The sequence below is a fragment of the Mus pahari genome, chromosome 12 (assembly GCF_900095145.1).
Source record: "Mus pahari chromosome 12, PAHARI_EIJ_v1.1, whole genome shotgun sequence".
Lineage (NCBI taxonomy): Eukaryota > Metazoa > Chordata > Mammalia > Rodentia > Muridae > Mus > Mus pahari.
In genome coordinates, this window is record NC_034601.1 from 12,548,289 (window position 1) to 12,567,013 (window position 18,725).

At 40.0% G+C, this 18,725-nt stretch overlaps 1 protein-coding gene across 1 annotated transcript in view; it reads right to left on the minus strand.

Moving 5' to 3' along the window:
* LOC110329848 (sperm-associated antigen 6) overlaps positions 1-18,725 on the minus strand; it is a 54,918-nt gene that overhangs the window by 11,586 nt on the left and 24,607 nt on the right. The window contains exons 5-9 of the mRNA XM_021209749.1: positions 15,186-15,391; positions 13,545-13,718; positions 12,504-12,656; positions 9,505-9,696; positions 2,760-2,876 (exon numbers count right to left, since the gene is read on the minus strand). Of these exons, the coding sequence (XP_021065408.1) occupies positions 2,760-2,876; positions 9,505-9,696; positions 12,504-12,656; positions 13,545-13,718; positions 15,186-15,391 (842 nt within the window). The remainder of the gene's footprint in view (positions 1-2,759; positions 2,877-9,504; positions 9,697-12,503; positions 12,657-13,544; positions 13,719-15,185; positions 15,392-18,725) is intronic.

Genomic DNA, 18,725 nt, shown 5'->3' on the forward strand with positions numbered 1-18,725 from the left:
GGCGAGAGGGTATAGGGGACTTTGGGGATAGCATTTAAAATGTAAATGAAGTAAATACCTAATAAAAATTGAAAAAAAAAGAAAATATCTAATAAAAAAAGTGAAGAAAAAAAAAAAAAAAAAGATTAGACTCTAAGAGGGACTGTTCCAGAGCTGAGATCTGTGGATAACCCACTAGTCCCTTACTGTTCCTTCTTGGGTGACTAAATTAGCTCGCCTCTTCCTATTTTGCATCTAAAAGACATAAAAGTGAAAACTGAACCAGCTTTCTCCGTATAAAGTGCTCCCTCTACACTGCGTGGTCACTCGGACTGTCAAATCACAGACAGGGAAAGAACAGAGTTCACCATTTTCTTGGACTGAGGAAGACAGAGCTCAGGTATCTGTGACCCAGAACCTTGTTCAGAGGCAGCAGCATCTCGGGGAAACTTTGTTTCCTGTAACAACCATGCTTAAAGGTCAGCTAAGCCGAGAACTGGAAGCAATCTGATGGAAGCCTTGTAGGAAACTTACTTGACTATAGAATCTACTTTAAAGTGGTGAGATCTGCACCGGCAACCTCAGCATTAGGAGGTGGGGCAGGAGGATCAGGAATAAGCTCCAGCGCAGTTGGACCTACACAGTGGGTCTTGGTTTTGTTCATAGTTGCAGAAATACAGCATGCAATCAGAGAGTCTCACTTGTGAGGCTCTGAAAGAGAATTCAAATGAACATGTCTTCTTCTGATAGTCAAGAGTGGCAATTGTCTTCAACACTTGAATGTTTGTTGTATTTCTTTTTATTTTATTTTTTATTTGTTTGAGACAAGAGTCTTGACTAAGTACCCCTGGCTAGCTTAGAACTTGCTATGTAGGCCAGGCTGGGCCTGAACTCACAGAGATCGGCCTGCCTCTGCTTCCCCTTCCCAAGAGCTGGGATTAAATGTGTGTACTACCATGACAGATCTGAACATTTGATTTTTTTAATTATTTATTATTATATCTAAGTACACTGTAGCTGTCTTCAGACACACCAGAAGAGTGTGTCAGATCTCATTACGGATGGTTGTGAACTACCATGTGGTTGCTGGGGTTTGAACGCAGGACCTTCAGAAAAGCAGTCCACTGAGCTATCTCTCCAGCCCCTTTGATTTCTTTAAAATAATACTTGTTTTATTTTCATTTTTTAGTTATTTAATGTGTCCTGGACTAAAATAACTTCTTAATAATACCATCTTATTTAATGTTTACAATAAAGAAAGCATTTACTATTCTCAACTTACATCTAGCCAAACGTAGGTTTTCAGGGTCAAGACTTGGCCAAAGAATTAGAACGTAGCTGGGGTTACAGTTCATGGGTAGAGCATATGTCTAACCTATATAAAGCCTTGGATACCACACTGAGCACAAAACAATAACTTCTAATCTCACACAAAACCACTGTGGCTGGTGACTGACATGGGCTCTTTTGCTGGGTCAAATATATAGAGCAGAGTCTCAGTAGTTCTCAGGAGCCAAACACTGAGTCTGACACACTGTGGCCATCATGGGATCCTTCCTCATCAGCTGCCACCCCACGTTTCTCAGCTTAACATTTCTATCACACTTTCATTTACATGCTATATATGAACATGCAATTATCTAAGAAATTATCTAGGAAACAGTCACATTTCTTAATTTTTAACTAAAGCTGAGAATATGCAGGACTAGAGAGATGGCCCAGCACTTAAGAGCACTGATTCTTGCAGAGGATTTGGATCCCAGACCCACATGGAGTTTCACAACTATCCATAATTCCAGCTCCAAGCAACCTGTGCCCTCTTCTACTGTCACATTGTGCTCAGAGACATATGTGAGCAAATGATCACACACAAAAAATTTAAACTGGGGCTGATGAGATGGCTCAGTTGGTAAGAGCACCCGACTGCTCTTCCGAAGGTCCGGAGTTCAAATCCCAGCAACCACATGGTGGCTCATAACCATCCGTAACAAGATCTGACACCCTCTTCTGGAGTGTCTGAAAACAGCTACAGTGTACTTACATATAATAAATAAATAAATCTTTAAAAAAAAATTTAAACTGAAACATTTTAAAACAAATGAATATGACTAAATGACTGTCAGAATCTGTAATAAAGGGCATAGTTTCCAAGGTCTCAAAAATATTTCAGGGTCTCAAAATTTTCTTCTTTCTTTCTTTCTTTTTTTCTTTTGTTCTTTATTTATTTTAATAAAGATCTTTCCTGTAGTCCTAGATGTCTGAGATTAAAGGACACTGGGAAAGATGAATAGATACTAATCAATGCAAAGTAGCCGTGGTAGGGGAGGAGAATCACCTCTTTAAATTTTTGTATCATTGTTATATTATCATTATTATTAATATTATTATTATTATTATTATTATTATTATTATTATTACTGTGCAAAAATGAGGACATGTGCAGCTCACAGCACACACGTGGAAGTCAGAGAACAATTTTTCAGGTTCTCTCCCTCCACCATGGGCTCCAGGGATGCAATTCAGGTTACCAAGCCTGGAGGGCAAGTACTTTTACCTAGTGAGCCATCCCGCCAGCTCAGTTGTAATGCTTTATGTACTTTAAGTACTTCCTGAGCATAATTTTAAAAAGTAGGAAGAGTTAGCATTGTCTGTGGGTTTTAACCTATGTGTCTGTGTTAATGCATATGGACAGGAATGGAGAATTATGTAGTAAAGCCCACAGTCCCACTTATAGAAGCAAATGGGAAAGCAACAAATTGACAGGTGAATTCTTTCCTTACCTTACTGAACTGCCCAACAACATGTTTCAGGATATTGGGAGGTGCGTCATACAGGAATGGCTCGAGGGCTGGGAGGTAGGTGCATTTCTGAAGGATATTCTTTATGGCTTTTTTACTCTATTGAAATACAAAGCAAAATGCATATAAAATATTAACATTTCATAGTCTATATTTCTAGATTTGGAAATAAAACTAGTTTGGTTATTATGATGGTTTGTACATGCTTGGTCCAGGGGGTAGCACTATTAGGAGGTATAACTTTATTGGAGTAGATGTGTCACTGAGGGAGTGGGGTTTAATACCTTTCTTCTAGCTGCTTAGAAGTCAGTTTCTGCTAGTTCCCTTCGGAACCCTCAGCTCCTCCAGCCCCATGTAAGCCTGGATATTGCCATGCTCCTGCCTTGATGATAATGGACTGAACCTTTGAAACTGTAAGCTAGTCCCAATTAAATGTTGTCCTTATAAAAGTTGCTTTGGTCATGGTTTCTGTTCACAGAAATAAAACCCTAAGACACTGATCTAACCTATATTTGTTACATTCTTAAAACAGTTGTACCAAAAAACTATTTTAACTGGCTTTTATCATATAATAGCTTCCCGCTAAATCTTAAAACATTAAGTAAATTGTTAAGTTCTTAAAATATCTGTGAGAAAATTAAAATTATAAAGCATAAAGTTGAAGACTATAAATTATCATATATTACATAATTATATAGATAACACTATATTGTATAAGGTTTGTAGATATGAAAACAGATAACTAAAATATTCTATTTCTTCTAACCAATAAATCTAAGAAAATATCTATTATACAGTAGCATTTTCAGAGAGATATGCACTCAGAAGTATCTATTGCATGCATATTTCAGTGTGCATTTACAGAGATGCTGCTGTGGCACAGGTAGAAATTTCCTCCTTCTCAAATTGAAGCTCAAGAGATTTACTGAACTCTCAACCAGGGAGTGTATCACCCACCAGGAACAGGGCATGCACTGCCTGTACCCAGGCCACCTTGCATGTCCCCATGCTGCTTTACATGTCCCCAGGCCACCTTGCATGTCCCCATATCATCTAGCATGTCCCCAGGCCACCTTGCATGTACCCATGCGACTTTACATGTCCCCAGGCCACCTTGCATGTCCCCATACCATCTAGCATGTCCCCAGGCCACCTTGTATGTACCCAGGCTGCCTTGTATGTACCCAGGCTGCCTTGCATGTTCCCAGGCCGCCTTTGATGTGCCCATGCTGCCTTCCCTTCAGAACTGTTCCTGCTTTCAGAGCAACATCATGCAGTACTGCCCTTAACGACAATGTGAGAGAAGGGGCCAGTTGTGATTGTGGCATGCTGCAGCTAGTTCTGAAGCTGGTGAATTTGTTTCTCTTCCATTCTAGAGTGCTGCACAGCTGTGCATGGCTGTTTTCTGAAAACTTCATACTTCATACATCTATGTGTCCTAGGAAACTGTTCTGCTTACATGTTCTTTCTCTGAGGTCTTCTAATTTTGTTACTGGATATTTATAAATGCTCTTGAAATGAAGGACCACTTCACATTGCAAAATTTTTGCAAAACTTTTATCATAATGTGTAGTAGCAGTAAACATTTTCTTGAATTTTAAACTTTTCTTTAGATACTCAAATGGAGCAGGTGTGCATATCCTTTTATCATTTGACACAGTTTGCCCCTAATACTATTTCATATATTAAATAAGATTTAAGAAATTCAATCCAATCTTTCTTCTATACATTTTATAAGCTTAAAACAAACCCATTTTTAAACACATCTTATTATATTACTGTCATAATATAATACATTTGAGTGAGATATATCTGCCATAGGATCAGACATTTGAATATATGTTTCCCAGTTAGTGGTGATGTTTGGGGAGGCTTAGAACACATGATCTTACTACAGGGAGTATAGTAGTGGTGGCAGTGCAGGTTGGGGTATTATAGGCTCACAATACTTCCATTTCTCTTTATCTTTCGTGCCTCCTTGACATGATGGACTCATCCCTCTGGAACTATAAGCCAAAATGTATTCTTTCTTTTATAATTTTACTTTGTCAAAATACTTTTATTACAGCAACAGAAAAATATCTAATCCCACTATGCCTTCTCCAAAAATGGGGCATGTGCTTAGTCACAAAGCAAGCCTCAACAGCTACAAGAAAATTGAAACAATTATCTTATCAGACCATCATAGATTAAAGCTAGACTTCAACAACAGAAACACCAGAAAGCCTACAAAGTTATTGAAACTGAACAGCTCTCTTCTCAAAATTAAATTAAAGATGTTCTAGAATTCAAGGAAAATTAATGCACAACATACCCAAATGAATGAGAAACAAAGAAAGAAGTGTTAAGAGGAAAGTTCAAAGTACTAAGTGCCATCATAAAGAAATTGGAGAGTCCCCATACGAGCAACTTAAGAGCATACCCCAAAGCTCTAAAACACACCCAAGAAGAGGAGACAGTAACAAATAATCAAACTCAGGGCTAAAATCAGCCAATTAGAAACAAAGAGGATAATATAAAGAATCAATGAAACAAAGAGTTGGTTTTTCAAAGAAAATTAATAATACAGACAAACCCTTAATCAAACTAACTAAAAGGCAGTGAGACAATGTCCAAATCAACAGAAATCAGAAATGAAAAGAGGGACATAACAGACACTGAGGAAATCCCAAGAATCATTAGGTCTTTCTTCAAAAGCCTGTACCCCACAAAATTTAGAAAGATTGAAGAGGTAGCAGAAGATTGAAAGATTTCCCATGCTCATGGAGTGGTAGAAAAAACACAATGAAAATGGCCATCCTGCCAAAAGCAATCTGTAGATTCAATGCAATTTCCATCACAATTCCAATAGAATTCTTTACAAACCTTGGAAAAATGACACTCAACTTCATATGGAAAAATAAAAAATACAGGACAGCTAAAGTGATGCTGTTTAATAAAAGAACTTCTACAGGAATCACCATCCCTGATTTCAAGTTCTACTACAAAGCAATGGTAATAAAAACCACCTGGTACTGGCATAAAAACAAATAGGTTGACTAATGGAATCAAATCATGGAACCAGAAGCAAATCCAAACCCTATAGACACTTGATTTTTGACAACGAAACCAAAACTACACAAAGGAGAAAAGAAAGCATCTTTAACAAATGGTGCTGGTCTAATTGGGTTTCTACATGTAGAAGAATGAAAATAGATCCATATTTATCACCCTGCACAAAAATCAAGTCCAAGTGAATCAAAGACCTCAACATACTACCAGATATACTAATTCTCATAGAAGAGAAAGCGGATATACCCTTAAATGCAGTGGGACAGGAGATATCTCCCTGAACCAATAGCTCAGGCACTAAGATCAACAATTAATAAATGGGACCTCATGAAACAGAAAATCTTCTGTAAGGCAAGGAACAATGTTAATAGGACAAAACAGCTGCCTACAGAATAGGAGTTAAATGTTACTGACTTAACATTAGATAGTGGACTAATATCCAAAATATATTAAGAAGTCAAGAGAGTGGACCCTAGGCTCTGGATCTCCACCCACTCCTCCCACACCCAGAGGCACCCTGACTCCAAGGAGCTCTGACACACCCAGGATCTTAAGATCACAGAGACATCTGGACTCCCAGGACTTCTGATATAACCAGGATCAGAGGCTCACAGGAGGGACAGGCTCCAGTCAGAGACAACAAGACCAGTTAGCACTAGAGATAACCAGATGGTGAGAGACAAGACCAAGAATATAAGCAACAGAAACCAATGCTACTTTGGCAACATCAGAACCCAGTTCTCCCACCACAGCAAGCCCTGGATACCACGACACACCTGAAATGCAAGATTCAGACCTAAAATCCCATCTCATGAAGATGATAGAGGACTTTAAGAAGGACATAAATAACTCCCTTAATGAAATACAGGAGAACACAGGTAAACAAATAGAAGCCCTTAAATAGGAAACACATAAATCTCTTAAAGAAATACAGAAAAACAACCAAACAGATGAAGGAACTGAACAAAAACTGTCCAGGATTTAAAATTGGAAATAGAAACATTAAAGAAAACACAAAGGGAGACAACCCTGGAGATGGAAAACCTAGGAAAGAGATCCAGAGTCATAGATGCAAGCATCACCAATAGAATACAAGAGATCGAAGAGAGAATCTCAGGTGCAGAAGATGCCATAGAAAACATTAACACAATAGTTAAAGAAAATGCAAAAGACTCCTAACCCAAAACATCCAAGAAGTCCAGGACACAATGAGGAAATGAAACCTTAAGGATAATAAGTATAGAAGAGAGGGAAGATTCCCAATTCAAAGGGCCAGTAAACATCTTCAACAAAATTATAGAAGAACTTTCCTAACCTAAAGAAAGAGATGCCCATAAACATACAAAAAAACCTACAAAACACCAAATAGACTGGACCAGAAAAGAAAATCCTCCCATCATATAATAATCAAAACACCAAATTAAATAAAGAATATTAAAAGCAAGTGTAGTGGCTATTCCTGGTTGTCAACTTGACTATATTTGAAATTAACTACAATCCAGAATTGGAAGGCTCACCAGTGAACCTAATCTGGAGGCTGGGAGATAGAAGTTTCTGATCTGAATCTTGGTATGGAGATCTTGAGACACAGTGGTGATTGAATCCAGAAGATTAAGACAGGGAGATCTCCGAGTCCAAGNTCATCTGGGATTNAAGGTGTGGTGGNACACACCTTTAATCNGGGCTACACCTTCTGNTGGGGACCATATAAGGACATTGGAAGAAGGGAGTCTGGCTCTCGCTCTTTCAACCTTCTTGCCGTGTGGGACTCAGCAACTGCTAGATCCTTGGACTTCCATTCACAGCTACTACTGAACCATTGTTGGGATTTGGACTGCAGACTGTAAGTCATCAATAAATTCCTTTACTATATAGAGACTATCTATAAGTTCTGTGACTCTAGAGAACCCTGACTAATACAGCAAGTAACATATAAAGGCAGATCTATCAAAATTACATCAGACTTCTCAACACAGACTATAAAAGCCAGAAGATCTTGGACATATGTCATACAGACCCTAAGAGAACAAAAATGCCAGCCCAGTCTATTATACCCAGAAAAACTCTCAGTTACTATAGATGGAGAAAGCAAGATATTCAGTGGGAAAAAAACAAATTTAAACAATATCTTCCAACTAATCCAGCCCTACAAAGGATAATAGAAGGAAAACTCTAACACAAGGAGGCAAACTATACCCAAGAGCAAGAAATTAATCTTCTCACAACAAATTCAAAAGAAGAAAACCACACAAGCATAATTTCACCTGTAACAATCAACAATCATTGGTCCTTCATATCTCTCAAGATCAATGGACTCAATTCCCCAATAAAAAGGCATAGGCTAAAAGAATGCATATGTAATCAGGACCAAGAATTTTGCTGCATACAGGAAACATACTTCAGTGACAAAAATAGACACTATCTCAGAATAAAAGGTTAGAAAATTTTTTTCCAAGAAAATGGTCCCAAGAAACATGGAAAGGCTAAGGCAGACTCATGAAAGAACGTTTTTCTGAAGCAGACACAGGAGAGAGGATGTTCTGCTAAAGCAAGCATGTGAAAGGACACGTAATGAAAGATTCTTTGCTAATATCACGCACGGATTGGTCCTCCTTACACTACATAGTTGAGCTGCATTTGTCAGGATACCATAGAGAGAAACACACCAAAAACACTTCTGGTGGTGTGCTGCAGTTTGTTGCTGCTTCCCTGCACTAGAGCTGATTGGATGCATGTGCTGAGGCAAGAGTCATGCTGAGGCAAGGCACGTGGAGGACACATGATGTTTGGAGGGTATAAATAGGAGTCCATGGAGTAACAGAGAGAGAGCTTGGCTTACTGGTACAGCTAGCTGTGCAATGCTTGTGGGTCTCACGTCTTCACTGATCTTCACTTCCCCAAGAGAGGCACAACTGAGAATTTCTCCTGGTGTTCCTGCTGGTCCCTCCTGCTGACACAACCAACAGCCTGACTGTTTCTGCTAGGTCCTGTCACTGCTGTTGGTAACCTAACTCTACAGGACTAGACTGCTGGTGTATCTGTAAAGTGTTTACGAGTGGAACGAGCTGCCTCTGCCTGCTAACCTGTGAACTGAACTGTTGACTTCCAGACAACACAGACATTGCTTCAAAGGACCTTCCTAAACAGATCCACTTTCCCCATATCCTTTCTTTTCCACTACCTCTGGTAGCTGGTGAGTTACAAGGAAGGTTAAAGCATTTAAGAACCATCATTAAAAATAGGACTTGAAAAAATTAAAGTTACAGGATTGCAAGCCCATGGGAAGAACAACAATATCAACTAACCGTACCCCTCAGAGCTCCCAGGGACTAAACCCCCAACCAGAGAGTATACTGAGTCCATCCACGGCTCCCACTACATATGGAGCAGAGGACTGCCTTATCTGGCATCAGTGGAAGGGGAGGCCCTTGGTCCTGTGTAGGCTTGTTGCCCCAGAGAAGGGGAAGTTGGAGGGGTGAGGCAGGAGTGGTTGGGTAGGTGGGGGGAGCACCCTCTTAGAGACAAATGGGAGGGAAGAAAGCATGGCTTTGTGGGAGGGAGATCAGGAAGGAGGAAAACATTTGAAATGGAAATATATAAAATCATTTTTAAAAGGACTTTAAATCACATATTTTAAAAACTAGTCATATCTAACTAATCCCCCCAAAGCACTCACTTTGAGCTGTAGGTCCTCAGAGCTCTCCGGTGACATGTACAAAGACAGCAGAACTGGCAGAGTGTTTGTGACAGCCACAGCCCTGGCATGCTCTGGAGTGTGTCTTCCCAGCTGCCCCAAGGCCCAGGCAGCAGCGGCCTTAATATGATCTTCTGGCTCTTCTGACAGGCAGATTGACAACTGGGGCACACCCTGCCAGGGACCCAGACAGCAAAAGTTACATATAAACCTAGAGTGGACTTGATGAGTCTTCCCTGTCTCTCAGACATTAAAAGAACTCACTTTGGCCTTCATCTCTTTCTCCTAAAAAGGCCTGCCGTTTAGGGTAACAAACTAACTAGAACCAAATTGTATTAATTACCTATAACAAGCTAACTTAACTACTCTCGTATCTGTATTAATTTTTACTGCCCAGATTGAGAGACATTCAAAAGAACAACAAATGCCACACACAAACACCATGCAAAACCAAATACTATTGTGACCAACTAAAACTGTTCTAGGATCATAAAACATTCATATTCCCTTGTTTAAAAAGTTAACCAAAGACTGAAGATAGAGCCCTTGCCAGGATGCATACAACCCTGGGTTCAATCTTCTTCAACATGCCATACACGCACACACTCACACATGCACACACACACACACACACACACACACACACACACACACACACACATTAATTTAATTTTTAACCAATTATAGTAAAGTTGAGAACATTATTATGATAGACTAAAATCACAATAATATAAGCAAGTGGACTATATAGCACTAATATCTTTCTTGAAGTCACACATGTTTGTTTATTAATTTTGGTCAACCTAAGTACAGTTTTGCTCATCCTAACACAGTGAATGCTTATGTAGGAATGAAACCTTTTTTACACTAGTAGCATATGCTTACATTTTTATCTTAAGCATTAATGTTAACTAAATATTAAAAACATAACTAACGTAAACACCTCAAACACATTACAGTTTGTGTCCCTAAGGGAAGCAAATAAATTTTTTATTCCAGTCTCTTAGTAAGCATATTGTTTCTATTTTGAGACTGTAATAATTACCTCAAACTTAGTACCAAAAACAAAAAAATCTTTCTCAGTATCAAAATGCCATGATACCAGTCACAGGTTAAAATTGTTGGGCATATTTGCACCCCTCCACCTTACTGGTTGTAGTTCAATTTCCCGAAGAGACCTCCCATAGTCTTTCATCTGTTTTTTTTTTTTTCCTGTGTTCATCAATACAAAATCCCAGACCTATCTTCAGAGTGACCTAACACTCTAAAGAGCCCACACTTATAGATGTAATAAGACTGAGAGGCAAACAGCTCATGGACCCAACCCCCAGCTCTGCCTTACAGGCCTACTGGTTATAAGTACATGGTGACATGAGGAGTTTTAGGGTGCCATTAACTATTAGGCACCTTCTTTTCCTCCCTCCAAACCTTCCCATTTAACCCTCCTTGTTCTCTTTCAAATCCATGGCCTCTTTTTTCATTAATTGATGGTGGTGGTGGTGGTGGTGGTGGTGGTGGTGGTGGTGGTGGTGGTGGCAGCGGTGAGCGTGTTTCTAAATACATGGATACGATCTGCCCAGTTGGTATAATTTTATTTGTATGTGTATTTTTTCAGAGCTGACCATCTTGTATTGGAAAATTGGTATACAGAGAAAAGTATATAATTATATTATAATTTCAAAAAACTGAACTGGTTTGTTTCGTTTGTTTTAGTGTTACGGCGCTATCACTAGGACAAGGAGAGAGTGCTGCCTTGCTCTGTGCTTTATCTCAAACTCCTGCCACCACTTTGATCTCCAGGAAAGTGGAAAACCACAGGCAGGCCTGGCAGCCCCCTTCACCACAGAGGGGCAGGCATCCCTGCTACTTGAGCTGGATGCCTGGGAAGCAACCCATTGGTGCTCTTGCATCCTTCTTCCCACATGAAAGCTAAGGAGCAAAAACCCTAGTCATATCCTATGGGACTCATCTAAAAGGACTGGAGAGCTCTAGTCACTGCCATGGCCTGCAATAACAGAAGAACAAAAACAAACAGCAGGATAAAAAGACACAGCATCTTCATGGAATAGACAGAAGATGACACTCTGAGGCTGCTCTTCATCCTCATTAGCAGGATAAGTAGGCACACACCTTTCTGTTAACAAACAGCTGCAGAACATCTGTGCCCTAGAGGCTCACCAGGGGCTGTGAGCACACAGCCTCTGGAGCATTCATCAGGAGATCAATATTTCTGCATGTTCTATGAGCATCTACTATATCCCAGACTGCTCTACATAGTGAGTTTATACAAAGTCATAATTGATATAAGTCAAAATAAAAATAACACCCAGAGCCCTGATGTCTGCTGTGTGTCCATGCTTACAGCCTGTACCCAAGGAAGGAAGCCGTTTGTGAAAGCAATCTCCATATTCAAGTGACAAGAAGGGGAGGGACATAGAGACCACTGAGAACAGACAAAAATGACTAATGGTCCAATCTTTTATAAAAGGTTCTTCTTTATCTTGTTCAGTTTGGTTTTGATTCTTGAGACAGGGTCTACTATAAAGACGCAACTGACTTGGAACTCATAAGATCCACTCAGCTCCCAAGTGCTAGGATGAAAGGCATGTGCCACAACCCAGCTGTGACGTCTTTAACCATAGTGTGCTGGCATGTTTGTAAATATCCAGATTAATCCTTTAATATATACATATACTTAACAGATAAGTTTCAGATAACAGTGATACTTAAAGGTGGTGATGATTATGGAACAAGACGCTGAGTAAAACATTTTCTGTGACCTCGGCTGTTTTAAAGGTTACTCAAGGAAGCATGGTGACAAGTACTGAACTCAACAGCAGAGCAACTAAAAAAAAAAAAAAAAAAGGGTGATTGTTTTTCACCACTTTGTTCAGTTATACTTTCTCTAATAACGGAGAACACCAGCTTACAGTTCCACCACAGGCTAGCCTACTACATCACTAAGTGTGAGGTGAGAATACCTTGGAGATGATCACCGCCATGGCCAGGTTCTCAGAGTGAGCAGCCACGTAACCCAGCATCATGATGCCAGGCAGCCGGATGTTCCCTTTGCAGGATCCTATGCAGTCGATCACGGCAGCCACACCTCCGGCATTAACGATCAGCTGTGAGAGCTGAGGGAAAAAGAACAAGAGCCCAGACAACGTGAGATGCTCTTTCAATACAGCTTGACTATACTTTATTTAGGACTGAAAAAAAAAAAAACACAAAAACACAACTGATAAAAATTGAAATATGACTTATAGAAAATATTGTCATTCCTAAAGACACATGTGAGAACATTCTTGCTGTTTACAAACAGTCACTGTGAAGAACCTTGTTCTCTAATTCAACTTCTTCCACATCAATGGAAAAATCTCTGTCCCTGTTGTAATGAATGTTAAAACCCTTCACCTAAAGCTAGTTCATAATTAGCTACTTAGTCAGCTTATAATAATCACTGAAAACTCAGACACTGGGAATAGTCTAACCCGCTTTCCCGTTTGCTGGCAATACTACAAAGCTGAGTGTACTTCAATATTACAAAAAAAATCCATACAAATAAAGATAAATGAAACACAGAGACTAGTGTGCAATAAAATTAAAACTGGTTAAGCAAAGCCCGCACAGAAAAAGGATAGAACACACGCTTGCTTTGTGAGGGGTATTCTTCACACGTAAATCAAGTCCTGACCTTGGGCCAGAAGACCTTTGTGATCCACAGACACTACAACTAGAAATGGAAAGCTATAAGTGATTAGAAATAGTATTTTAAACTCCAACTAAATTACTACAATTCAGTGGTTCTCAACTGAAGGGAACTTTGTGCCTTACAGAATATTTAGCAATGTAGAGCTACCCTTTGATTGGCACCACTTCAGACAGGAGTACTGTGCTCGGGGTCAGGAGTGCTACGTTCACTAAAACAAAGTAACAAAGTAGAGTCGCATCTTGACGTTTACTTTTCAGTTGGGGGGGTTGGTTGGTTGGTTGGTTGGTTTTTGGGTTTGGGTTTGGTTTACCTCAGGCGTGTGTTTTGCAATCTCTCTGATTAAGGTGCAAGCATTTTTCTTCACATATTCATCTTTGTCCTTCAGGCAGGTTAGTACAACAGGGAAAATCTCTGCTTCAACAACCATCTCTGCCAAGTCCACAGAATGCTTTGCAATCTGACTGAGAGCTGAGAGGACCTGGCGCTGTCAGGCAGACATGAAATGAAAAACATTTATACAGAATCCAACAGCCAACCTCATAATGCAGATGTGGTTTTAAAAGATTTATAATATCCCATGCGGTGATCGTTTTGAAGGTATGGAGAAATTATGAAGAGCAGCTGAGGCTTGGCACTGTGTGGCAGGAAGTCTCCCTAGAGGGAGACCAGAAGAGGCTACTGGTGAAGGTATAGCCTCAGTTACAGAGGAAACACTAGTACAAAAGAGGTCTTTGGGAAAAGCTGAGGTTTGGCACCACATGGCAGGTCAGGATTCCTTGAGAGACCAGGAGAGGCCATTGGTGAAGAGTACAGACCCAGTTACAGGGACGACTCTACCGTATTGGAGTTACAGAGGACAGGGGCAGGTGTGGAGTGAAGCTTGCCTGAGCCTTCCAGACAAGCTGTGTGTGTTGCAGAAGCAGAGCTGGAGAGTTGCCTTTGGAGATCAGAAGATCATGAATGGGTCCCAGATACCAAACATCGATTGACTTATACTATCAAGTTTAGTTTTGCTTTCATCTGACGTACCCTGGGTTTTCCATCTTGGAATAAGAAAAGTATTTTTCCATACTACAACAGAGCCCACCGTTCAGAGACCCTGGATTTTTAAAGAGATAGTGGGGTTTTAAAGGGTTGGAGTTGATAAAGACTATGGGACTTTTGGAATTGTAGTATATTTTATATTATGACATTGATATTAGATCTTGGGGACAAACAAGAGAGAAAAGGTTAGTTTCAAGTGATGTGCTTATATGTCAAAGTTGGAAAGAATGGAATTTCATAGTTAGCTCCAGCTGTCAGCTTGACACAGCCCTATGGTCTACAGGGAACATCAAATGAAGAATTGAACAGATCGGATTGGCCTATGAACATATCTGTGAGGCAGAGTCTTCATTGCTAATTGACGTAGGAAATTTCCACTCACTGTGGGCAGTGCCATCCCTAAGCAGAGAGACCTGAGCTATAGAAGAAGGAGGAGGAGGGGGGAGGGGAGGAGAGGGGAGGGTAGGGGGGAGGAGAGAGGAGGGTAGGGGAGGGGGAGAAGAAGAAAGAAGGAGAAAGGAAGGAAGCCAGGAAAGCAGCCCAGTAATAATAAGCTTCCCTCTGTGGTCTCTCCTTCAGTTCCTGCCTCCAGGTTCCAGCCTTGAGCTCCTGCCTTGGCTTGCTTCCCTCAGCGATAGAGACACCATCTACCCCTGCACCAAGCTACTTTCATCATGGCGTTTTTCTCATAGAAGCAGCAAACAAAACACAGTTTTCCCAATCCTGTCTTAATTGTATACTCACTATAGCATTATTTTCACATATTAGACCAACTACATAATATATTCGTATGTTTTCAATTATATTTACTAATTCTTTTACTATGTAATGTTAACCTGTACATGCTTTCATTTTCTTAGACTGTGAAAGCACTGGCTCGTCTGCCTCATAACATCATTTTTATTACCTTCAGTTTTGCATCAGGGTTGAGGATCATCTGGGCTAAGTGAGCAATCGCTCCTGCATCCACCACCGTCTGTGCTAACTCTGGGGAGTGCTTTGAGATATCACTGAGGGCCGAGGCAGCGATCCTTTTCAAAGCAATTTCTGGCTCCTGGATACACAGAACTAACAGAGGAATTGCTCCTGCGTCCACCACAGCTTGAGATAATTCTGTTGGGCCAAGAAAAGTGAGTGAGTGAGTGCATGTGGGCAGCTGATGCCAGCCAGTTTTCACACAGACAGATACAATCAGTAGAAAGGATGAGGGTGTTATTTGACTCTATCGACAGCTGCATTTGAAGATGGGATGGTGTGGGTGGTCACTGCTTCTCTCTCGCCCACCACACACACCTGAGGGAAACAAAAAAGAATTCCAAGCATGATTTGTATAATTCATTAATATAATATTCATGATTTCTGTTAATTATTGACCATTGGGCATGGTGGTACGTGCCTCTTTAAAAGATAAGGCAAGACGATCAGTTCAGGGCCAGACTCAGAACATAATAAGTTTGAGAGACCCCATCTCAAAAACAAACTCATACCACACAGGTCAAACACTGGACTTAGAAGAATTGAGCCCAAATTGACCTGAAGTCTTGTCTCTGAGGACTAGATCTCATATCAGAAGGTGTCATGTAAGCAGTCAAAATAAAAAAGCAACAATAGTGCTACTAGCTGTAAAGCTTGTGAACCACAATAATAACCAGACAACAGATGCCCCTGATAGTGCAAGAGTGGTACATTTATCTTGTGGGTGACTAACAGCTGTCAAACTGAATTTAAGGTCTGATCAATAGGAGGGAATTTATGGCTGGAACTGTAAAACTAAACAACTGCCATAGGCTAGAGAGTTATAGAGCCCAGAGCCACCATTTTCCTACATCAATGCACTCTCTTACTGGATTCTAAGGATGTATCCAGGTACTCAGCAGAGAAAGTTTTACAGAAATCCACAACTGATCAAAATATGGAGAATAACTGACCAACTCCAAATGATATATCTACTATGCAACTCCTACACCTACAGCTCAGGCAAAAGCACTGAAGATGGGGCAGGAAGACTATAAGAGCCAGAGTTCATATTACAGGTGTACACATGGCCATGCATGGATTTTATGTGCACGCTGGGGATCAAACTCAGATTTTCATGTTTGTGTCATGAGCAATTTTACTACTGAACCATATCTCATTCTACCAACATAGTAAATCATATGTTTATGTGTGCATGCATGCACACATGTGCACAATAATAATAATTTAAAAACAGGTCATTAATCTGAAAGAAATTTCGAGTATGTAGTAGGTGATACAAAGGGAGTGGAAATGATAAAAATACAGTCTCCTGTATAAAATTCTCAAAAAATACTAAAAAGGTTAATTAAACAAAAAATTCCATTTGACTTAAATTAATATCTTTTTAATATGTGTATACTGGAATATAATATGCCTAACATTTGTATCATTTCACTGGCTGGTTTTGTGTCAACTTGACACAAGCTGGAGTTATCACAGAGAAAGGAACCTCAGTTGAGAAGAATGCCTCCATGAGATCCAGCTATAAGGCATTTTCTCAATTATTGATCTATGGGGAAGGGCCCCTTGTGGGTGGCACCAGCTTTAGGCTGATAGTCTTGGCTACTATAAGAAAGTAAGCAAGCTGAGCAAGCCAGGGGAATCAAGTCAGTAAGGAACATCCCTCCATGGCCTCTGCATCAGCTCCTGCTTCCTGACCTGCTTGAGTTCCAGTCCTGACTTCCTTGGTGATCAACAGTAATGTGGAAGTGTAAGCTGAATAAACCCTTTCCTCCCCTGACTGCTTCTTGGTCACGATGTTTGTGCAGGAATAGAAACCCTGACTAATACAGTTATGAAAATAGAACTAATTCTACTCATGGGTAGAATCCTACTCAGTGCTTTCCAATCTCATAATGGTTTCTAAGAGTAAATTACAACTCTAAAAATACAGTTAAGGCTGGAGATGGAGTTCAGTGCCAGGTACTTGGCAAGCATGGCTGAGGCTCTGTGCTCCATCCCTAGCAAAAATAAATAAATAAACCATCAGCAAACACAAAACCATGGGGAGAAAGAAGTAAGCAGCGCCTCTCTCTCCATGGCCTCTGCATCAGCTCCTGCCTCCAGGCTCTTGACGGGTTTGATTTCCTATCCTGACTTCCTTTGATGATGAACTGTGTTGTGGAAACATAAGCCAAATAAGCCCTATCCTTCCAAAACTGCTCTGGTCATGGTGTTTCATCATAGCAATAGTAGTCCTAATGAAGACAGAGGACTAGTTAGGGAGTAATCCTAATGAAGACAGAGGACTAGTTAGGGAAAGGAAAAGGATTAGTGAGATGCAGGCCAGAGCAGATAATAGAGGTTGGAGGGAGCAAGATGGGCAAACCAAAATACAGTGTGTGCGTGTGTGTGTGTGTGTGTGTGTGTGTGTGTGTGTGTGTGCTTGTGTGTGTATTAATTAAGTCTATTGTTGCATATCACTAGCATATGCTAGTTATAAAAAGAAAAAATGTTGCCTATTTTCCCAACGGGTAGTAAATAACAGGCCTAAATAAACCTATTTAGACACCAAACTCTAGATGCTATGCAGTGAATTTTAATATATTGATTTTAAAGCCTTCTGACAATAATATTCTTTCTCAGCTTAATGTTATTTAGTCCTATTTCTTTCCTGTCTCCAGTGGTGTTGCTAGGTTTCTAGGTTGCCACCAGTATTGTCAGGCACAGATAGTATGACCAAGTAGTTAACATGGACTTGGGCGTCAGAATTAAACCCAAATTCTGTTGCTACCATCCACATAGCCTAAGGCATCTTCTCTAAGCTACACTATTTGGTAAGGAGACAAGCACCTCAGCAAGCTAGCTGAAATGCAGGGTGCAGAGCCAGGCTCATAATTATTCAGTACACAGTAGCTGCTATTTTATACGTAAACACAATGAAAAGAAACTGGAAGTTTTGAAAAGGCATCCAAATTCTACTAACTGTAATACAAACATGTAGTTCTTTATAACTTATATTCATATGAAAACTTACAGTATTCATATGGATATAAGTGTATTCATATGGATATAAATGTATACTGTATTATGTAGTTTTATCATTTAAAACATAACTTATAACAAAGACTCAATGAATTGTCATGGGGTGACAATCCAATATATATTCATTAACAATCAAATTTCAAGGATATATTTTATTCTACTGGTTGATTTGGGATATTTATTTTGGTTGGTTTTGTTTATTTTGGCTTAAAGGCAGGACCTCACATAGTAGTTCAGCTTGGTCCTGAGCTTGTAATCTTTCTGCTTCAGCTTCCTGTATGCTGGGATTACAAGCATACAACATTATAACTGGCTACCAAAGACTTTGAGGACCAATCCCACTCCAAATAGCTGGACTGTCATTCAAATGTGATTTTCACCACATATACAGCCATCCTGAAACTCAATCTACTGTTTATTAACACTGAATAATGTCATAACTCTA